General features: G+C 36.0%; 1 protein-coding gene across 1 annotated transcript in view; it reads left to right on the forward strand.

Moving 5' to 3' along the window:
- Window positions 1-25,149, forward strand: part of LOC115214841 — a 235,523-nt gene that overhangs the window by 137,075 nt on the left and 73,299 nt on the right. Inside the window, exons 45-47 of the mRNA XM_036505154.1 lie at window positions 3,602-3,771; window positions 5,787-5,878; window positions 9,974-10,157. Coding sequence (XP_036361047.1) covers window positions 3,602-3,771; window positions 5,787-5,878; window positions 9,974-10,157 — 446 coding nt within the window. The remainder of the gene's footprint in view (window positions 1-3,601; window positions 3,772-5,786; window positions 5,879-9,973; window positions 10,158-25,149) is intronic.

The following is a 25,149-nucleotide window of genomic DNA, read 5'->3' on the forward strand; positions in this document are numbered from 1 at the left end:
TTAATTTATGAACATCATATACTTGTTTCAGTTTTCCTACGGCGGTCGTGTTGTTTTGTTCTACCTTAAGCTTTCTCTTAAGTTATATTATTTATTTAGGCTTTCCTCTGAGTAAGGGAAAATATAATGATTTATCGCCACTTATACTAAAGTGTTATCATTGTATCTTTAACCCTAACTACAGTTGTAACGTCATATAGACATATACGCATGGAACGCTACATCAACGAATATGTATGTTGAATATTTTAATCGTGTCCTTTAAACCGCTATAAGAAACATAAAACAAAGATTACAGAAATGCATATTTATCTATGCTCAGTTGAAAAACAAACGTGAAGAGAAACAATTCTTTTTAATTATTTTATTTATATAAATATAACATTTTATATTTATTTACAGTAAGAAAGATACTTTGTCGTGGAGAAAAACGACTTTAATTTCCTTAACTAATTTCTTCTTCCTATCTAATACGTTAACCAACAAATCAAAATAGATTTGAGATTAACTTGGACATGGCATAAAATTTACCAATGTCTCCAAAAGAGTGAGTGACGTGGATTTAAATGACTTCCAGCGAACACTAAAGTCTCTCCCAAAATCCAGGGTTTTTATAACTGCTCAACCTAAACATAAAGAATCGAAATTCAGTAGAAACATTCTTTTCGAAACTTCTAGAATCTTATATACGAGCAGTTATTTTAACCAATGGGAAAAAAACGAAAATGCTAATTCTTTGGCAAAGACATTACGTCATATTGCCAATTCGCGCCACATTTCAAAATGGCTAAAATGGCTATTGCTACACGGTCATTTGACTGCGGCCATGCTGGAGCACCACCGTAAATAATGTTAGTCGAAGAAATTGACTTCAGGACCTATTCCTTGTAAGCCTATTACTTATTCAAACGAGATATTTTGCCGAACCACTAGGTAAAGTGAACATGGACACACCAGCATCGGTTGCAAAGCGATGTCGGTGGAGACACAGACACACATATATGACATGTGTGTGGGTGTATATATATATTATATATATATATAAAATAAATCTGAAATGCGAAAAGTTTGTTTGTTTGTCTGGTTTTGGCATTGAGAACAGGTTAAAGGCCACTAGATCCCGTCGGATTGACTCCAAAATTTACAGGGACGTGTAAAATGAGGTGAGAATGCCAGTGGGCTAGAAATCCCTATCTTATAAGGTGTCGTTGCTAGGGCCAAAAACGCACTTTGACAAGTCTACTCTTATTCTTTTATGTATCTGTCTTCCTCCGTCACTCACTCTCTTTCCTCCCTTCCCATCACTTTCTATATATAACGTCGTTTAACAGCGTCTAACTCCCCTTCACTTTCTCTTTATAACGTCGTCAAACAGCGTTCTATATCTCCCCCTCACCGCCTTCGACAGCGCTTACACAAACTCTCTCTCTCTCTCTCTACGTTTGTCTGCATTCATAGACAGAATTATCATCGCCACCACAACCACACAATCATGAGAACAAATATTATGAATCAGATATTTATTGGGTTAATTTATATATATAACTCTACCTAAAACTCTATTCAGTTATTCTATTTATTTATTTATTTACTTTATCACTGATTCTTTTGACCACTCCCCTAAGAAAGACAGTTTGTGCCCTGCTTACCCAAAAAATGTCCCCCACCACCACCCCATTAAATCTGCCTAAATGTATAAATGCCAAAACTTATTTTGACAGCAAGCTTCCTGATGATTTCATTTGAATGAAACAGTTCTAGTCCTGTAGAAGCTCCTTCTATAAAATAAATTAATTTACTCTGCTATGTATTGAGTACCTTATTTACTGTGGTTAACCCCGACTCAACACGGGACCTATAAATATATATATATATATATATATATATACATATATATATATATATATATATATATATATATATATATATATATATGTATATATATATATATATATGTATGTGTGTGTGTGTGTGTGTATATATATATTATATATATATATATAGGCGCGGGAGTGGCTGTGTGGTAAGTAGCTTGCTAACCAGCCACATGGTTCCGGGTTCAGTCCCACTGCGTGGCATCTTGGGCACGTGTCTTCTGCTATAGCCCCGGGCCGACCAATGCCTTGTGAGTGGATTTGGTAGACGGAAACTGAAAGAAGCCCGTCGTATATATGTATATATATATATATGTATGTGTGTGTGTGTGTTTGTGTGTGTTTGTGTGTCTGTGTTTGTCCCCCTAGCATTACTTGACAACCGTCACTTAGCGGTTCGGCAAAAAGAGACCGATAGAATAAGTACTGGGCTTACAAAGAATAAGTCCCGGGGTCGATTTGCTCCAGCATGGCCGCATCAAATGACTGAAACAAGTAAAAGAGTAAAAAGAGATATGTGTGTGTGTGTGTTTGTGTGTGTGTGTGTGTGTGTGTGTGTGTTTGTGTGTAGAAAAAAAAAATATATATGCTATGAGTAAAGTCGGTCGGCTGCTGTCTCTGGCCAGGTGGTAGTTCAGTACTGTAGAAGGGAAATTACCCAGAAACCATTGGTCCGCTAGTACTGCCAACGGCTAGAAGGCAGTAAGAATCTCCTTCGTGGTCAGATTTACTTTTATACCTTTCTGTTATAGGTTCAGATCTTTCCTGATTAGTCTTCACTTAAGGTTTCCCTCTAAATGGGACATGTGGGCTCATAAGTTTTGGTTATTGCCGTGTCGATTGATTATGTTTTGGTCAGCCATACACATAGAAAATGAGACAGACCCAATGACATGCAGAAATGTTAAAATGTATTGAAATGATGAAATAATTATTTTTGATTACATAATATATAGATTCTATGAAACATTATCATTAAATAAATAGAAATATTATTATTTCTAAATCTCTCAAAGAGAGACATTCAGTAAAAGTTCTTTAAAGTAAAGGCTAATTGCCAACATAAAGTATCTGTTCAGAAAGGGACGATGTTACTGTTGTCTTAGCCACATGAAACATCGTTTCTAGCTGGCTATACGATACACTATCGGTGTTCTTATATTTTCGAAGAGGTAAACCAGTACCCCATAATGTTTTGCGCTATATCTTAATTCATTTCCCCACCCAGTAACTATGAAGATTTCTATACAACTCTATAACGCATAAAGTCTGTAATTTTCAGCTTCTGCATTGGTTCACCTCTAACTTTTAGACCCGATCTTATGTAGGCTGAAAACAAAAATCCCTTAGCGACAAAAAATCCCGTCTAAAACAGTTTTACTAAACAACAGTGGCACCAAATTACCACCATTCAATTTCTAGTACCAAACCATCCTTAATCCATGATTTAAAGGGATCGGTTTACGTGGCTCTGAATGCTCTCTTTATTTGAAATAACTTTTATTATTCAAGACATAAACTACTAGAGAGTAGGAACTTAAGATATTTTCGGTTTCCATCAGAAACCATTTCACTTAATTGCAATTCTTAACATCTTTTGGAACAAAACATGAATGCCACTACTTCCATAGTCTTGCTGGATTTATATTATCCCTCTTTCTTGCCAAATAAAACAGGGGCTTCTCTATAGCTCTAAAGCACATTCACTGTTCTGTTTATAATTGCAGCGACCTCAGAAATAATACAGGTATGATGTGTGGATGTCATCTGCCAGCCTTGGTTAATTATACGAAATCAAAGTTTGGCAGAACTGTGGAGGTCCAGGGCGAGTGTCAGACAGATCCAGGCAATAACCAGATCCAAGTAATACCAATAATGGAATTCTCGCAATGTCAAAGTTAGTAAATTCTTCCTTGTTTTTGTTACTTTATTATTCGAATTAATAAGCTCGGTGAGTTAGCACCATCATTGGTACGCTGGGCAAAACGCTCAGTAACATGTCGTACTACGTTACAGTCTTAGTTCAAACTCCATCCAGGCCGATTTTGCCTTTCACCCTCTCGGGGTCGATAAAGTAAGTATCAGTTGAACACTGAGGTCGATGTAATCAATTAATTCCCTCCCCACAAAAAGAAATCCGGGATATTCTCTCCTCCTCATATTGTAATATCAGGAGATTTAGAAATTATAACATTTCTAGTTTTGAAAATCAGTTAATATACTTCATTGAATACACACACACAACGCACTCACACACACACACACACACACACACACACACACACACACACACACACACACACACACAACGCGCGCGCACACACACACACACACACACGTATATATATATATATATATATATATATATATATATATATAGGAAAATGTGTTGCTGAAAATGCACTTAAATTTCAAAAACTCGTGAATCTTTAAAATACATCGATTTACATATTACCAAACTAGTTTCAACAATATTTTTTGTTTATCAATGGTAAAAGTGTAAAAACATCGTTATAAGTTTCAATGTGGACAAATCAAAATTAAATTAAAATATTTCAATGTTGATAAATTACCATGTTCAAAACAGAAAGTGTAAGTTTGAAATTAAAACTGTATATTAATTTATTAGAATGTACAAGGTTCATTAATTTCAATGGTGGTCGACAAGTCATACTGAAAAAAAAAATATGAGAATTGAAATAATGAAAAAAGGGGGGAAATTACGATTTCTCAGATTTTTAAACAGTCGGTTCCGCATGTAATAGTATGTTTTAGGGAAGGATGTATATATAAATTTTATTCTAATCAAAATGAGGTCCGCTCGCACAAAAACACTTGAAATAAAGTAGCTTGCTTACCAACCACTTGGTTCAGGGTTCCGTCCTACTGTGTGGCACTTTGAGCAAGTGTCTTCTACTATAGCCTCGGGCCTACCAAAGACTTGTGAGTGGATTTGGTTGCCGGAAACTGAAAGAAGCCTGTCGTATATATGTATATGTATATATATATGTGTGTGTGTGTGAGTGTGTGTGTTTGTGTGTCTGTGTTTGTCCCCCCAACATCGCTTGACAACCGATGCTGGTGTGTTTACGTCCCCGTAACTTAGCGATTCGGCAAAAGAGGCCGATAGAATAGATACTAGGCCTACAAAGAATAAGTCCTGGGGTCGATTTGCTCGACTAAAAGCGGTGCTCCAGCATGGCCGCAGTCAAATTACTGAAACAAGTAAAAGAGTAGCAAGTAACTTCAAGGAAACATATGTATCCACATACACACACAAACACTCATATATATGTATACGCATACATAAACATAGATATATGAAAGACAATGCATGACATTGTTTTTATGGTTTGTTTAAATGTGTTTTGCTCACTTCATGACTCATAGACATTCCAGCTGTGACCATCCAGTATTCAGCCGAGATTACATGTTATAGTGTAACTTCTTGTCTTGGCTACAGTTTGAATAGTTCGAGTCACCACAAAGAGACTGATCCATCAAATCATTGATTATATCTTTATATGTTGTCAGAAAATTTAAATGACATTCACAGATTTTATAAAGGAGTTCATTCTACAAAAGCATAATCACCAGTTTAGAATTATTTCCCTTTATTTGAGTTGTTCCACAATTTTCGCACTTTTTGTGAGAGCAAAATACAAATAGGAAAGGCCATCAAATAGCTTCCATAGTATTCTCAGTTGAATTTCTAACGACTGAAATAATTGTAAATTAAAGTCGTAACATGCTCTTATAGTCTTCATTAATAATTTTCTTTAAATATCTCACATGTATTGATTCCAACCTTAACACTTTTACATTTGGTTTACACCACAAAGTGTTTATTTCCTCTTATTCTTATACGTTACATATTTGGTTCCTAAGTACGGATATTTTTGTATTGTATAGATTACTCGTTATTTCAACGCAATTTGCAGTGTCAAACATGTTCAGGTTTTATGTGCAAGGAATCGGAAGTGACAAACTGTACAAGCGATGAGGTAAGCTGAAATCTTACATTCTTTATATTAATATACATTTAACCCTCACTTAAAGCCAATATGGCTACGTAACATGTACCAAGATTTCGCGAATTGTTTTAGATGCCCTTGTAAACATAAGTAGGTACAGGCACCTTCTCGGTATTTCTTTGATTCATCAGAACAAGGATTAGAAATTTGAAGAGAGAGAGAGAGAGAGAGAGAGAGAGAGAGAGAGAGAGAGAGAGAGAGAGAGAGAGAGAGAGAGAGAGAGAGAGAGAGAGAGAGAGAGAGAGAGAGAGAGGTTTGACCAGCATTACGCTGGTACCCATTTTCAGCTGAGCTGACTAGAGCAACGTAAAATGAGGTGCTGATTTGTTCAAGAACGCAAGATGCCATTCGGTTCAGGAACCGAACCCACGATCTTATATGTGACATCTTGCTTTTTCTTTCACCAACAAAAATAACTGCGCTTAGATTGGGATGTATGAATATATGTGTCTTGGAGTCAACTTGAGAGCAATGTCCGTTGTTCAACGCCCTCCGACTTATGAGATATATCTTTATCTTAAAATTTTCGTTTGAACGATGGCTATTTTATCCGGCAAATCACTGAATTTCAAAGTGTGGGCAGTCATCCTGGACATCAGTGATACCAGATGCTCCACTTCGATGCTCTGAAAGCAATGCATTCGTCCAGTGAAGGTGGTATTCACAGGTTAGTAGTTGTGTGACACCACTGAGTCAAGGACGCTGTATTTCTCATGTACCCTCAATCTCAACTAGGTAAATTTGGAGCTGCACTTTATAATGAAGGTGGGATTGTGTTAGAGTAATGCAAAGAACGGGCTACAAATAACATCGAAATTCTGCTTAGAATTTACCACAGTCTATAGGTTTCCGACTGGATTTTCCTGATGTAACTCTGTAGGCACGGATCATCCAGGATTGGTCATCTTGATCGTATCTTAAAAGAGTTTTTGAGGCCAGCAGATGAAGATAGTATATCTTTAGTTTAAAGTTGTTTGCTACACAGAGCATTATATCATTTTATTTGCTCGGTAAACTTAAATTGGAATCATAGTCAGGGACACAGTTCCTGGAAGTTGGACGTGTCTCTCCGAACTTGGAATTTGTGAAGCCATTGTTGAGAGGAATTATCGTTCGCAACCAGTGGTAGTGCGTCCTTAAAGGGAACGATGAGGACGATTAACTTTGAGAGCGTTTAGTGAAGTGCTACAAACAGGGTCCAAGCAGATATTTGAAGCGAATGGTCTATAAAGTGTCAGAGAACCTATTTATTATACACATGGTAAGACCCGTAGTAATATTATATATAACTTCTCACATGTGAGCATGGGATAAAAATCTAATCTGCCTTGATTATATCATTGTCCGGCTGCCGAGAATATTCTAAATTGATCCTATTCTTGGCTAAACATAATCAGCATTTTCTGCTCCTATTAAAACAAATCTTGCATGTCTCCAGGATTTTTCAGTTAAAGTACTTTGTAATGCATTTCTTTAACAGTCGCATATTCCTAGCCCGGACTCTGACATTTCGATCCCCTAGGATACTTAAGAAAGAGTTATAGTTATTGTATTTGGTCTCTTTCTTTTCTTCAGCATTCCTGAATCTGATGTGACATTTTGACTCAGTATTTTGTCTTCCATACCTGCCTGATCTGAAGAACACATGGTGTTATTTAACCTCATTGTTATCCAATGTCCCATTACACTGTGAAACATGATTTTGTCCTTGGTTAGCAACTGTCAATGCCTTACCCTTAGAAAGTATGGAAGATGACTAATATTTCCTTCAAAACTTGCTTTTGTTACACTTATTCACACGCCAAAGAACACATGGCTCTGATGCTCCCCAATATCTCTGTTATGTTCAAAGATAATCACATTGCCAGCCAAGTGGTTAAGGTCAAGCAAATTGTAAGCAAATTTGGGGAATTGAGCAGAATATTTGTTATATCGATATTTCTGCTTCAGCAAACTCATCAACGAATCTCTCTGAAAAGTAATGGAAATTAGGTCAGTTTGAAAACATTGATATCTAGGTCACAAAAGTAAAGTGTTCGGGACAGTAGTGATCTGCAGTACTTACATCGATGGACTATGGGCGGATGTGAGGTGTAGCGAGAAGCCGATTACAGCATTTGAAATATTGAGAGCAATGAACTCTTGCACAAGGCGCAAATAGTCCGGTTTGAATGGTCTGCCTTTCGAGTTTTAGTAATAAATGCCAGACGAAATCATTCTGCAGGCACTCGTTCAATGTCCGGATATTGCTGATTTGTGGAGTTATGATAAACAACTCCTGTCTGATGGGGGACAGTTATGGCTATCAACCGAGTACATCATGGTGAATGCTCCGCCACCAACCTTTATCAGAGTAGGGAAAGTAGTTTTCCTCTGTCTGGTGACTATAACGAAGGAGGTTGTGTTGAAGATGTTGAAAGTTATGAGGACTGAGACATTCCTCTTTGGCCGAGGCCTCATCGACCTCTTCAAGTTTCAATTGAGAAATAAATTGTGTAGGGAGAGGGAAGTGCTGTCCCCAAGTGAATTTATTGAAAGGTCAGTGAAAACGGTTGAAGTCGCAAGAGCAAATGGCACTGCTCTAAAAGACCTGTGTAACGGAGAACAGGAATTGGAGAGCGCACTTGCCTTTGGTGTTCAGGGTGATGTTTGATGGTGGGGCTCTTCGATTGGTTCTAGAGGTCCTACTCTATTACGAGGATCACATCACCATCACCTTTAAATTCGAATACCATTCGCTTTTATATTGTATACCGTGCATGTTTTTATTCAAGTATTTATAATTCCATTTGTAATGGCCCCTCATCCGTCACCCACTGGCAAAATACAAAAATAATTATTATAATCATTATTTTGGGGTTATAGATCGAAAGTTAAAAGAAAGAATTACACTATAATTTATTTATAAGTTTATGAATTCTTATGACTTTAGAATTTTCGCTGATAAGAATAAAGTTTCTAAAATGGGTAGAGAGATCCGAAGGATTGGTTTGATCCGGAGGTAGAACACCAGTCATGTTTACAGGGGATGTAGATTCGAATTCCACGGACAATTCCGACACCTTTTTACCCAAAGGGATTTCGAAGCCAATATTTACACGCTATTATCTATAGCTTACCCACTTCAATATCCAACGTCTCAATAATGAAGTATTCTTTCCTACTCTAGGTGCAAGGCCTGAAATGTTTGGGGAAGGGAGCAGTCGATTAGATCGACACCAGTATACAGCTGGTACTTAGTTTATCAACCGCGAAAAGATTAAAGGCAAAATCGAATTTGAACTCAGAACGTAAAGACAGACGAAAAACCGCTAAGCATTCCCCACGAAGTGCTAACGTTTCTCCCAGCTCGCCGCCTTTCAGGAAAGAATTATTAACAAGATTGTTGTTATTCAGTGATTCCTCTGCATCTGCGATATTTTCTCTCCAAGTGTTATGCGAATATAGTGTATCTTCATTTTATTATGATAGAACATGTATGCTGATGAGAAACATATATAATACCTCTTAAATCCATTTATGCATTTTCTGTTTTATTTGCAAAACCTGAGTGCTTAAGTCCAGCCCTTTATTTCATTAAACTTATCTACGGCAGTTACCGCTACGCTTGTTTCTGTTGTTGCTGAGGTTCACACCTAAGATATTTCGTACACTTTCTATGAAGAATTAACTCTGCAATACTCAAAAAGTTTCGGTTAAATAAGGTTTACAATAGGATTTATGGTTTCTTTTTTCTTCACTTGTAAATGGGTAATATAGCGGCGTGGTGTTCATATTCAACGTGCTTCGATATATAACACATAATTTACAAGCGATAAATATAAGTAAATCTCCACAACATTGCTTATGCAGTTTGTTTTCAAGATTTTATCAGTTTGTATCGATCCAATTCGCTGCTTTTCGATATTTTTTGAGTAATGATTCATTCAACGTTCTCGCATACTAAATATTCCCTGAGCTGTTGTGGTTGCTTGTAGCAGCAGCAGCAGCAGCAGTAGCAGTAGTAGTAATAGCTGCACCTGCAGAAGTGGTAGTAGTATATGATTTTTGTATTTATTGCAACAGCCTGTATGTGAAAATAAAATAACGATGAATGGTGTCACACTGGAGTTTGAAAGATCCTGCAGTTCATACAGAAAATGTCTTGCAGCTCTGAGAAACAATCCCTTTACATGCAATAAATGGACCAGTGGCGCTTCTTGTGTTAGTTGTTGCACCGGAAACATATGTCAGAAGAACGATTCCATTGGTAAGTAGTCGTTATTTATATAACTAAACCTGATTTATTAGACGTGAATGTTGAATAAGAAAATTGTATAATAGTTTATATATGAAAAAGTATAATCACCGTAATCAATTATCAAAATTTAATTGCATTCTCATCTGAGGTGCAAACATTACTTGACCAATCCTAGAGAAACAGATAACACAGATGTTTATATAAACACAATTCTTGTAACTTCAGACACCTGGCGCGACTAATTTGTATACATATTACTATATAACACTACATTTAAAATCAGCGCCTTGACAGCAGTTATGTCAGTCTCCACAATATATACTTACAGATACAAACACGCATATGCACAAAGACACACATACACACACAAACATATATATATATATATATATATATATATATCTCTATTATAAAAAGCAGATTTTATCTGCCTCCCTTTGTATCTTATAGAAATCTACAATATAGGATTTCTTCAATTACAATTTACCTAGCATTTTTAAGAGTAGAATGCATCGGGTCGTGACAGGTCCACTTTTTAAAATTTCAACCCCAATTAAGCAAAATTTAGAGAAAACTCACATTGTGGTGTATGAGTCAAATGCTTCTCTTAGTGTGGGATACAGCACACGCAAACGCACACACACAGTGTGCAACGAATAAAGTGAAACTAATTCACTTTCTGTAGTGAGTGACTATTTCACTCTACATTCCCACTTCCAATTTACACACATAGACACGCAAATATATAAATAAAATTGTAAGCTAACGTGTGTGTGTGCGTGTGTGTGAGTGTGTCTGTGTGTGCGTGTGTGTGTGTGTGAGGATGCGTGTGTGTGTGTGTGCGTGTGCGTGAGTGTGTGACAGGAAAGTTTTTTACGACGAATATAAGACCTATATCCAAGTAGCAGAAAGATCGCCCAAAAGTGTATATAGATATTTAAATGTATTTATATATTCATCTATACACAGATGTATGTATAATGTGTGTGTATATATTTCCATAGCGGTAACCTTTCACTCCATACAAAGTTTTTTAGGACGAATATAAGATCTAAAGTATATACAAGTAGCAGAAAGATCGCCCAAAAGTGTATATAGATATTTAAATGTATTTATATATTCATCTATGCACACATGTATGTATAACGTGTGTGTATATATTTCCATAGAGGTAACCATTCACTCCATACAAAGTTTTTTAGGACGAAAATAAGATCTAAAGTTATCTAAGAAAAAGAAAGATCGCCCAAAAGTGTATATAGATATTTAAATGTATTTATATATTCATCTATACACATATGTATGTATAATGTGTGTGTATATATTTCCATAGAGGTAACCTTTCACTCCATATAAGGACGAATATAAGATCTAAAGTTATCTCTAAGAAAAAGAAAGATCGCCCAAAAGTGTATATAGATATTTAAATGCATTTATATATTCATCTATACACACATGTATGTATAATGTGCGTGTATATATTTCCATAGAGGTAACCTTTCACTCCATACAAAGTTTTTTAGGACGAATATAAGATCTAAAGTTATCTCTAAGAAAAAGAAAGATCGCCCAAAAGTGTATATAGATATTTAAATGTATTTATATATTCATCTATACACACATGTATGTATAATGTGCGTGTATATATTTCCATAGAGGTAACCATTCAATCCATACAAAGTTTTTTAGGACGAAAATATTTATATATAAAAGAAAGGTTGTGTGTCTGTCTACTCCGATTTAGATTCCTAACTACTCCCACATTTTGCAATGCAGTTTAACCAAAACCGGGTATCTTATAGTCGTGATTCATATCGAGCCCTTCTGGGTATTAGTGCGCGTCTACGATGAGTCTATGATTTTACAAATAATTTACCATCATTGTTTTCCATTTTAATGCATATTTTTTTTAATAAAGGGAAGTAACTCTCAAACTTCACACCAATATGCGTGCTCATATGCGACGTAATATCACATCAGCAGCATTTCCTCACACCCTCCTTGCACTTGGCGAAAGCAAAATACCAGGGGATGAAAATGGTAATATTGCCATCGATTCCATTTGTACCATTGTTAAGACGCCTTCTGATCTCAGAGATGCAGTGTCCCCAAATCTACAAACTAATTATCAGAATATGGATTGGATTGGCAAAAAGGCTATACTGGCCCCGAGGAATAAAACTGTTCACCATATTAATGATGAAATGCTAAAACTCATTCCTGGGGAAGTCTATGTATATCAGTCTATCGATACAACTCCTGACCCAGAGGACGTCATCAACTATCCAATAGAGGTACTCAATTCCTTTGAGCACCCCGGACTACCACCACACTTTCTCAAACTTAAAGTTGGTGCCCCTATAATGCTCATTAGAAATTTGGTTCCCCCAAAACAATGCAATGGCACACGTTTTATCGTTAAGTCCTTATCTCCCACCGTAAACTTATATCAATATTTGCCTGAATAATCATCATAATTCAGTGCAATCATTAACAGAACTTTCAAGCAATTCAGCCCCGAGCAACGCCGGGCAATTCTGCTAGTATATATATATAGTTAATCCAAACAAGAAAGCACAAAAAACACAACAACGCGAGGACGTCGAAAAAATATAGTATTATTGGACGCTCAGGAAAGAAGGAAAGAAAGAGGGTTTAACGTTTCGAGCGGAGCTCTTCGTCGGAAACATTGGAGAAGGAAAGATCCAGAGAAGGGAAGACAGAAGAAAAAATCGCCAACGGTACACACGAGGTAACATTTTGAAATATATGTGTGTGTGTGTATGTATATATATATATATATATGTATGTATGCATTCTTATTTCAATGGTCGGCTGCGTTTTAAGTTTAAGATAATATATTCTTAATCCGCCAGGTTTTAAAAACACCTGAGAGTAATTCAAAGGTAAGTGAGACACCTCACATCAGGTCGCTTTTCTGAGCAACGGACGTCGATGTATGGTCATTGTTATGACTTTTCAATGTCACGTATCGAACAAGATCTGTTGCAAGCTATATTGCCGACTATGACTACATGTTAAATGACTTAAACTCTAATCCATATTTGAATTTTTGCCGTGGTGTGAAATGTTGGGACATGCTAATAAAGGAATTTAAAATATATAAACCATTTAACATTTAGTAATAGTCAGCGATATAGCTTCCAGCAGGCCATGTTTTGTATGCTGCTTTACAAAGTCATAACAAAAATATCTATGTCTGCCACTTTGCAAATGGTCCTGATATAAGTTGCCACGATTATACACCACTTACTTCCCGGTGTTTGTAACACAAGGCGTAATGCAACCCGTTCCCGAACTAAAATTACACACACATTGCTTATATATGTTCAATTTTGTTTTCCGATCCCGGGCTGCATCTAAGTCTCAATTGACTATATATATATATATATTATATATATATATATATTTATATATAGTGTAATAAATAAAATATATGCATACATACAAACATATATGTACGTACCGACATCTACATGTATATATACATGCATATATAAATATATATATATACGTACAGGACATCACAAGAAGACGAAAAAATCAACAGAACGAAAACGGAGAAGACATTTTGTTACAACAGAAGGACAGAGACGTGGAACAAGACGAAACGAAAACGAAAACGGGAAAAACATTATGTTCAGCAGAAAAACGAAGTACAGGACATGCTACACAAGGAAAAATCCCCTTCATCAGCTGTCGCTAGCAAACACGTGTTTCGAAGGCAGAGACAGAACACGTAAGGTCAAGCTAAGCCTTCCTACGAGAGAATTAAAATAAAATAAACTCGTAGAGGGGTAAACGAGCAAGAAAAAATGTAACACAAAAAGGGACGTAACAAAGAACTGCACAAAAAATACATACAAGAAAAAAATAATACAAAATTAAAGATACATGTACACGAAAATACATAACGAGAATTAAATTACAATACGAGAAATCAAAAATAAACAAGAGAACAAACGAAAAAGACGAACGGAAGCCTTTGTTCTGGCATGGACGAGAGGGTAACTGGCGAGCGCGGGGAAACATGACCTTATGGCCTGAATGCAACAGGCGGAAAGGTTTAGCAGTGACGAAAGTGAGGAGGAGTAGGAGAGAGAGAGACAGACAGATAGAGAAAGACACAGGCTAGAGAGAAGGGTGAGGTAGAGAGAGCAAGAGAGAGAGAGAGAGAGAGAGAGAGAGAGAGGGGAAATTAAAGCAAAGGGGGAGAGTTTCGCATCATTGTAGTAAACTGTAAAAACGGACAAAGAGGAGGGAACGGAACGAAGTGAGAATTCGAAAAATCGAAAATTAAAACGAACCCGACGCGAAGCGCTGTCAGACAATAGTGTAATAAATAAAATATATGCATACATACAAACATATATGTACGTACCGACATCTACATGTATATATACATGCATATATAAATATATATATATACGTACAGGACATCACAAGAAGACGAAAAAATCAACAGAACGAAAACGGAGAAGACATTTTGTTACAACAGAAGGACAGAGACGTGGAACAAGACGAAACGAAAACGAAAACGGGAAAAACAATTATGTTCAGCAGAAAAACGAAGTACAGGACATGCTACACAAGGAAAAATCCCCTTCATCAGCTGTCGCTAGCAAACACGTGTTTCGAAGGCAGAGACAGAACACGTAAGGTCAAGCTAAGCCTTCCTACGAGAGAATTAAAATAAAATAAACTCGTAGAGGGGTAAACGAGCAAGAAAAAATGTAACACAGAAAGGGACGTAACAAAGAACTGCACAAAAAATACATACAAGAAAAAAATAATACAAAATTAAAGATACATGTACACGAAAATACATAACGAGAATTAAATTACAATACGAGAAATCAAAATTAAACAAGAGAACAAACGAAAAAGACGAACGGAAGCCTTTGTTCTGGCATGGACGAGAGGGTAACTGGCGAGCGCGGGGAAACATGACCTTATGGCCTGAATGCAACAGGCGGAAAGGTTTAGCAGTGACGAAAGTGAGGAGGAGTAGGAGAGAGAGAGACAGACAGATAGAGGAAGACACAGGCTAGAGAGAAGGGTGAGGTAGAGAGAGCAAGAGAGAGAGAGAGAGAGAGAGAGAGAGGGGAAGTTAAAGCAAAGGGGGAGAGTTTCGCATCATTGTAGTAAACTGTAAAAACGGACAAAGAGGAGGGAACGGAACGAAGTGAGAATTCGAAAAATCGAAAATTAAAACGAACCCGACGCGAAGCGCTGTCAGACAATAGTGTAATAAATAAAATATATGCATACATACAAACATATATGTACGTACCGACATCTACATGTATATATACATGCATATATAAATATATATAAACGTACAGGACATCACAAGAAGACGAAAAAATCAACAGAACGAAAACGGAGAAGACATTTTGTTACAACAGAAGGACAGAGACGTGGAACAAGACGAAACGAAAACGAAAACGGGAAAAACAATTATGTTCAGCAGAAAAACGAACACCGTGATCACCGTGACCGACCAGGCTATCATATGTTGTTAAACATCGCCGGTAACAATGCGCTTCGCATTGTTTTAGCTTTCAAATGACGTCACCCCGCTGGCTAAGCGAGCAGAAGAAAGAGTTAGAGAAAGTTGTGGCGAAAGAGTACAGCAGGGATTGCCACCACCCCCTGCCGGAACCGTGGCGCTTTAGATGTTTTCGCTCAATAAACATTCACAACGCCTGGTCTTGGAATCGAAGCCGCGATCCTACAACCGCGAGTCCGCTGCCGTAACCACTGGGCCATTGCGCCTCCACATATATATTATATATTATATAATTATTTATTCAAATAGGGAATGGAAGCAACACTCGTGTTACAAACATCATCGATCACATAATATGTTATTTGGTTTAAACGAGATGGGTATCATCCTGTCAATGTACTATGTACATTGACGTCCATGTGAATGGAATTGGGGCGAGTTGTCTCGTCTGTCTCTGACTTTCAGGTGCTTAAAAACATGGGCAGTTTGTGGTAATACTACCCGTCGCTCTTTTTCGGCGCCTACTATCAAACAAATGGTCTTCTTTAGATTTGGTCGAAGATATATATAATTCAGAGGTATTCGACCAAAGATAGGCCCAGGTCATGTCTAACTTAATAGTACAACCTAATAGGATTTGCTAAATCCTTCTTATGTCATATTTTGTGGTATCATGGCCCATTCGAGTAACGAGTTCTTGTTGATTCAGTTATATCCATGCATAGGTGGTTTACTGACATCCCTTGAAAAACTTTGTCCAGATTCTCTTGAAATGTGATGCGGTCCTTCCCCTCATTGATCTGTTTTGAGACAATGTTAAGTAAGGCAGTGGCTGTTGCGGAAAAGAATTTGTGTCGCAGTGTATTTATGTTTTGCGATTCTGAATTGTGGAGGGGACTACGACCCACGCTCCGAACCTGGAATGAATTCTGAAACAAGAGTTAAGTTCATTAGCGGAATGCTGATGAAATATTCTCCATATCATTCAAATGATGTATTGCTCACGGTGGCGCTGGAGGGAGTAGAGCTGTTATATATACATACATATATGTATGTATATATAATAGGCGCAGGAGTGGCTGTGTGGTAAGTAGCTTGTTTACCAACCACATGGTTCCGGGTTTAGTCCCACTGCGTGGCACCTTGGGCAAGTGTCTTCTACTATAGCCTCGGGCCGACCAAAGCCTTGTGAGTGGATTTGGTACACGGAAACTGAAAGAAGCCCGTGCACGCGATACTCCGGTATCGTTTTTGCATCTAGTCAAGCAAATTGCATTCATAACGGACCATGCTGATGAATGTTACAGTTATCCTTGCGATAATAATAACCGAAACTGATCAGTACATGGGTAATTATTTTATTTCGTATATATTTCACTTGTTTATTGCTTTGGTTTTGTGCTGAGTTTGATTTGAGAACATAATCTTTGTGGAGAATGGCGATGTGACGTCTATATCTAGCATGTTGACTGTCCACTTTTCGTGTTCAGTCCTTAATTGGTATATGCATATATATTTATATATGTATCTATGTATATATGTATATATTTATATATATATATAGATGTATCTATGTATATATGTATCTATGTATATATGTGTATATATATATGTATATATATACATACATAATACGCGCATACACATTTTATTTCACTTTGCGGATATATACTCCTCTTACAGGAATGAAATCATCCTAGTTATCAATGAGAAAATACACATCGATATATAATGGGTATATTAAAAATGCAGTATGTGATAAACAGGACGAAACTCGAAAGTATATAGATATAATTTAATTTATTAATTTATAGATAATTAGAATGCCTTCACTTGTTTCAGTTTTACTCAATACCGATTACAAATTTATAAAAAAATAAGTGAGCTCTGCAGTTAGAAATATTATATTAGCAAAATCTCAACAGGGCTAATTGGCATAAAAAGATTACATGTTGTTTTATTGAGATTTTAAATAGACTGAACCGAATAAAAATAAATAAGACAATTTATCCTTTATAAAAGTCTATATCTATAAATTTTACTAATTTGTACATGTATGTGTATATGCATGTTTGAAAAAATGAACGAATTCATTTAGTTATTCATGCTTGTGTGCATTAGTAATTTAGTAATAAATTATTTGTTCCATTTGCTTTCCATTCCCCCCACCCAAATATTTTTACATAAGCTCGAAAGCATTTTATCATATATTTATACCCCGCTTCCTTTCCTTAACTTAGCGGAGGATTATATAGCGATGATGCACTTTTTCCAATTTAAGACCTATCGAAGAGAAAATTAGAATTATATAGAAAAAGAGTCCATAAGTTCTTCAAGAATTATGTATTTTTTTTACTATAGAATCTGAACATAGTTCTACAATTGTTTTAGATGTTAATCTTAATTTTATTACTGACGTACACAAACCCTAAAGTAAACCAAATGCTAGCTTAAAATATATCAATTTTCAAAGTAATCATCCAAAATCGGTAAAACATACTTTAATTCCACGTATTTCATAACTATTGATTAATGAAGAGATTTTCAATAATAATGTAGAATACTATAACTTAGGCCTAAATAAAGCGGGATATAAACATAAGATAAGATATTATTGACCTAAAATAAACTACAGTAAAAATATTTATGGAAAAATGGAAATAAAATAGGAAGTAAAATGCTCTGGGTGTAATGATAAGGAATATATGATAAATAAATTTCGTTACCATAAAAGTCAAATAACTGAAAATATAAGTGAAATGAATTGGATAAAATCTAAAAATGAACAAGTTAAGAATATAATGAAAAGCAATGAAAATTTAGACCCTAAACTTAATACGGAGTATTTGAATAATAAAAATAATAATGATGATGATGATGATGATGATGATGATGATGATGATGATGGTAATGATAATAATAATGATAATAATAATAATAATAATAATAATAATAATAATAATAATAATAATAATAATAATGAGAACACCGGGGACGTTTAAGATGTAAGAAGGAAAATACAGAGCTCCGAAATCTATCCACAAACATCAAAAACAAGGACATCCTATGGAGCCAAAGATTTACTAACAAAGAATTGGACTGTATCCGAGTAAGTAATACTAATTGAAATTTATTACTATTTTCGAAACGAAATGATGTATTTTGACTCGATATTATCTCCACCTCTAACACAACACATGTACAAAGGAACTACGAAGAAATTAAATGCCACCAATACTATTCAACCCAAGAATAACAATCGAGCGGTACGTACATTAAACTTACAACAAAAAATGTACGAAAAACTACACGTGCGAAATAATGTGACAACAGAAATAAACAGACCGGTACCCTACGAAAATGACGACCGTCAAAATAATGGGCCGGACGTTGTACCTCATGTCCCGCAAATAAAACCCAAAAGACGTAAATGGACACGTGAGGAATACATTTCTATCCTACACGCATACTTCACAGCAATGCTCTACCCAAAAAATGAAAATACAACAACACATACATATAAAATATGGAAGGAAAATAATAGAGATATAGACTTGGATACAGCAATGAACCCTAACAAATTAGCTAACGTACGAAGATACATTCTCAAAGCCAAAATAATATCAGAAATAGAAATAGAACATTTAAAAGAAAAAATACACCAGGAAAATGTAGATAGAAGCCACACAACAATGCCCAATAATATAAACACTGAAACTGTAAAACACGAAGACAAACGCAACATTCCCAACAAACACGATGTAAACAACGAAGGGGAGCCTAATGATTATGATAATATAAAAAATAAAATGATCAAAGAACTGAAAACCACAGAGCCCAAAATGGACCACCGACCATACCTCCCAAGAATAAAAATAAACGAAATAACAACACCAATTATAAACAGCATAAACCTAGCCGTCACTGAACTAGCCACTGAAACAAAAAAAATGATATCACTGAACTAAATGACTTGATATACGCAGCAGCCACTGCAGCCACAAAAGAAGCTGGATACTCACCCAAACCCGCCCAAACAGGAGTACCACCACCCAAACAAACCCTGTGGATAAATAACATCCAAAACAAAAAAAAAATGAGATAAGACCTGTCGATTCTTAATGAAATCAGTAGACAATCATCGCTACTGAGCAACAAAAAGAGAACAAAAATGCTCCGCAAATATAACATCACAGAAAAAGATTTGCCGGAGATAAAAGAAAAGCTGAAGCAAGATATCCTTGCCAAAGCTCAAAGGATCCGCCGGTACGAGAAACGCCAACGCTTTTTTGAACAGAACAAAAAGTTCAACACCAACCCCAAAAAGTTCTACCAAGAACTGGGAAAAAATAAAATAGAAGTCACTGCAGCACCAACGGCAGAAGAATTGGAAGAATTCTGGAGAGAAATATGGTCGGCGAACGAACAGCCAAAAAAAAGGAGTATCAAAATAACAAACTCGGCATCTGAACAACTTTGGACCCCCATAACAACCGAAGAGGTCACCCAGGCACTGCAAAAACTAAGCAACTGGAAGGCACCTGGGCATGACAAGATCTCCAACTTCTGGTTGAAATATCTAACAGGAATGCACAAAAAGCTGGCTGAAAACTTTAACAGCATACTAGCAGAGCCAGAGACAATGCCTGAATGGCTCACGAAAGGGAAAACCATCTTAATTCCCAAATCAAATGAAACAGCAAAACCAGAAAACTACAGACCAATAACCTGCCTCCCTACTATGTTCAAGGCATTTACTGCAGTGATATCGCAAAGGCTGAACAAGCACCTGGACGAAAACAAACTGTTCCCAGAAGAGCAGAAAGGATGCCGCAAAGGCTCATATGGCTGTAAAGATCAACTAATGATTAATAAAGCCGTAACTGAAGACAGCCACAGAAAGAAGAAAGGCCTCAGTATGGCCTGGATTGACTACAAAAAGGCGTTTGATAGCATCCCCCACACATGGATCCTCGAAACACTAGCCATTAACAAAGTAGCACCAACAATCATAAAATTCATAGAGCACTCTATGAATAAATGGCAAACAGTCCTACACCTCCAAACAACAGAGGGACTCATGAAAACCAAAGACATCCCCATTAGAAGAGGAATATTCCAGGGAGACACGCTCTCTCCACTCCTTTTCTGCTTGGCACTGTCACCTCTATCTCATATGCTAAATAGAACTGGATGCGGATATAAATGTTACGGCAAAACGATCAGCCACCTTTTATATATGGATGACCTAAAACTATACGCTGCAAATGATAAACAGCTGGAAACACTATTAAAGACAGTTCATGGATTTACAAAAGAAATAGATATGAAATTTGGATTAGAAAAATGCGCCAAAGTAACCATGAAAAGAGGAAAACTAGTTAAGAGTAACAACATCACACTAGATAAAACCAATGAAATAAAAGAATTAGACCAAAGCCAAACTTACAAATACTTAGGAATCCATGAACTAGATAAGACACAACACACACAAATGAAAGATAAAATAAAAAAAGAATATTATAGAAGAGTTAGATCAATACTAAAAACAGAGCTCAATGCTAAAAACAAGATAATAGGTATCAACACTTTAGCTGTCCCAGTTATAAGTTACAGCTACAATATCCTTAACTGGACACGAAATGAACTGTCCAAAATAGATAGGAAAACAAGAAAAATACTGACAGGATCTAGGATGCATCACCCAAAATCTGACATAGAAAGACTATATATACAACGTATAGAAGGTGGTAGAGGCCTTATACAGCTGGAAAACTACTATAAAATAACCACCATAGGACTGCAAAAATACCTACTTCAGAAGGAAGGAAAACTGATCCAGATAGCAGCAAAAGACGAGCAAAACAAAAAACTGTTCTCAGTATTTAAGGAAGCTGACAAATACAAACAAGAAATCATACCACCTAATAAACACGAAGAAGAAGAAGAAGATGATGAAGAAACAACAAAAGCTATAAAACAAATTAAATCCAAACTAAAAAATAGAACAGCAACGAACCATGATAAAACGATGGCAAGAAAAGCCCCTTCATGGTAAATACTGCACTAAACTAAACGCAAAAGAAATAGATAAAGACAAATCCCAGCAATGGTTGAGAAGCTCAGGACTCAAAGCAGAAACAGAGGGATTTTTAATTGCAGCACAAGACCAAAGCCTCCCCACCAGAAATTACCAAAAACATGTAATGAAAAGAAATATTACAAGTAACTGCAGAATATGTGGAGATGGACAAGAAACAATAAATCATATTATCTCTAGCTGCCCAGTCCTGGCTAAGAAGGAATATATTCACAAACATGACAGAGTTGGAATCTACATACATTGGAAGCTATGCCAACATTATGGAATAACAACAGAAAAAAGATGGTATAGGCACACACCAGAAAAGGTCACAGAAAACGAGAAAGCAACCATACTCTGGGATATGCCGATACACACAGATATAGTTGTCAGAGATCATGAAGAAAAAAAATGCTTTCTAATTTATGTATCAATACCGGCAGATGACAACGTGTCTCTAAAAGAAATGGAGAAACTCTCAAAATACAAAAACCTGGAAATAGAGGTAACTAGAATGTGGAATCTGAAAACAGAAACAATTCATATCATAGTAGGTGCATTAGGCATGATAAAAAAATATTCAGACAAATACATAACAAAAACACCAGGACTTACAAACACATATAACATACAGAAAATTGCACTACTAGGCACTGCACACATCCTACGCATAACACTTTCCATACAATAACCATCAGAGCATCACAGCAAATCACAGCACATACCCAAGGCACACAAGGCACACGGAAAACGGACGTTAAACGATGATGATGATGATTCTCCGTCTTTGTTTCTCTCTCCTTTCTCTCTCACTTTCCCACTCTCTTACTTTTCTTTTCTCTCGGACTCTCCCTCGCTTTCTCTTACTCTCTATCTTTATCTATCTCTCTCCCATTTATAAACAACAGACGATCTTGAGTAAGTTGAGAAATAAAATATTTAGAAAGATCAATCATAAATATCAGGCAGTGGCAACGGAAAGGTCTGCTTCAAGGCAGACAGCAAAACGCTAACATTTAAAAGGGACAGACGAACTTGCGAGCTGAATAAAAATAATAAAATATTGGAAACCAAAGTTTGAAAGGATAGAATCTGAGGATAGTAGAGTCACCATGGCTGGCATTTCTTAACGACGGACAGCAACGTATTGACAGTTTAACGGCTGGCGTAAAATTTTGAACTTGATGTAAAAGAAAATTCGTAAACACCAAGTTTTGAATTGATTCTTTCTCACGACAGTAGACTCACCATGGCAAGCATTCAAAACTTCTTTATCATGGACGGCAACACATTGACGGTTAAAACGCTGGCGCAAATTTTTTAGCTTGATGTAACAGAGAATTCCTAAACACCAGCTCCTTGAAATTTTAATCCACTTCCAGCCCCATTTAGACCCCTTTTCACATTTTGGTTAATATAACCCGATTTCATTCGGGTCTACTGGGGCCACATCTTATAAGATGAGTAATTTTGTCCTAGAGGTAACGCCTTTCATTTGAGGAAAAAAATAGTTGTCATCCAAACTTGCCAGCACTTTTAACATAGGTGTGCATATTTTCAGCTGAATCGACCGACTACGTAATGCACACATTATATATATATATATATATATATATAATATATATATATATATATATATATATATATATATATGTATATATATATATATGTGTGTGTGTGTGTGCACGCATTATATATACAAATGTATAAAAATGAGATATATATCTGTATAAATTAAATTAGAGATAAAACCACTAATAGGCAAATCAAACATCAAAAAACCAAAAACAAAAACATAAAAAATATATTATAGAAAATATAGAAAACATAAAATTGAAAAATTTAAATTATTTAAATTGAAAATAAAAATTATTAAATTATATTTATAATTTGTTTAAAAATATATATAACTATGAAAAAGTATGAAAAAGTTGAATATACAGAAATACAGATATATACACTTTGTATATATACATTATATATACATATTTAAATATAGAACACACACACACACATACATTATATATACATATTTATATATAGAACACACACACACACACACACACACATATAAATGAACGCAAGAATATCTGATTCATAATATTTGTTCTCATGCTCGTGTGTTGTTGGTGACAGATGCATAAAAGAACGCCGAAGTGATGGGAAGGTAGGAAACAGAGTGAGTGAAAAAGAGAGGAAATAGCGTGAGTGAATTTAGGAAGATACATTAAATAACGGGAGTGGAACTGTCAAAGTTAATAAAGAAGGGGAGTGAGAGGGTAATGGAGGAAATAGCGTGAGTGAGGAAGATGGCCCCTAGCAACCACACCTTTTAAGATAGGGATTTCTAAGGTAGCCCACGGGTATCGTCACCTCATTCTACATGTCCCTGTAAACTTTGGAGCGAATCGGACGGGATGTAGTGGCATTGAAAGCCATCCAAGCGGTAAAAACGGATTTCAGTTTTATATAGAGAGATATGTGTGTGTGTGTGTGTGTGTGCTCGTTCAATCAGATAAAACGGGAAACCTGTACAAACTTACCATATATATTACTTGGAACTGCTAAAAAAATTTTAAAAACTATAGGATTATCGGTAAAGGTCTACTCAGGAAAGCCAGCCTTGAGTCTAAGAAAATTATGGAGAGGTACAACTTACAGACGAAGACATAACCACTTGATCCTAACAAGTTCATTTTATTTTGAAAGATCATAAAGGAAACTTTTTTTAATAACACATCTTTAAGACATATCTGTCCTTCTAGCTTTGACGTCGGTTTACTTAGTAAAATTATACTAGATAAATATATTCCTACCTTATGTAAAAAAAAATTAAGTTTAGATTATGGTCCAATTCATTCCAAGTCGTCGACTGGTTTAGTTCTATTGATAATAGGAGGAGTACTAAGTTTATCCAGTTTGACATTTCTAGTTTTTATTATTTCATCAACTCAATAGTACTCAATAAAGTACTCTGGTTTGGTCATAACAAAGCTGGTCTCACCAGGAAAGAAATTAATGTTGTGTTGGCCACCAGAAAATCTATCATAAGGTTTGACAATAAGATGTGGGTCCGTAAAGACACACAGGAATTTTTTGATGTTACGATGGGAAGATCTGATTCAGCACAAGTAGCTGATTTGGGCTGAATATATATACTTTCCAAATGGCAGACCAGTTCCCAAGCATCAGTAGCGGTCTATATCGTGATGATTGTTTACTTTACCTCCAAAATGTTTCTGGCCAAAAAGTACAAAAGGTTAAGAATAGTTTAGTTAAGTTTTTTTTCCGTAGAATGGGCTTAGGCATTGTCTTTAGGATGATGTAACGAAAGCCAACTTAACTTACACAATAATTCGTACGTCCCATACCACAAACCATCGACC

Source organism: Octopus sinensis, linkage group LG8 (assembly GCF_006345805.1).
Source record: "Octopus sinensis linkage group LG8, ASM634580v1, whole genome shotgun sequence".
Lineage (NCBI taxonomy): Eukaryota > Metazoa > Mollusca > Cephalopoda > Octopoda > Octopodidae > Octopus > Octopus sinensis.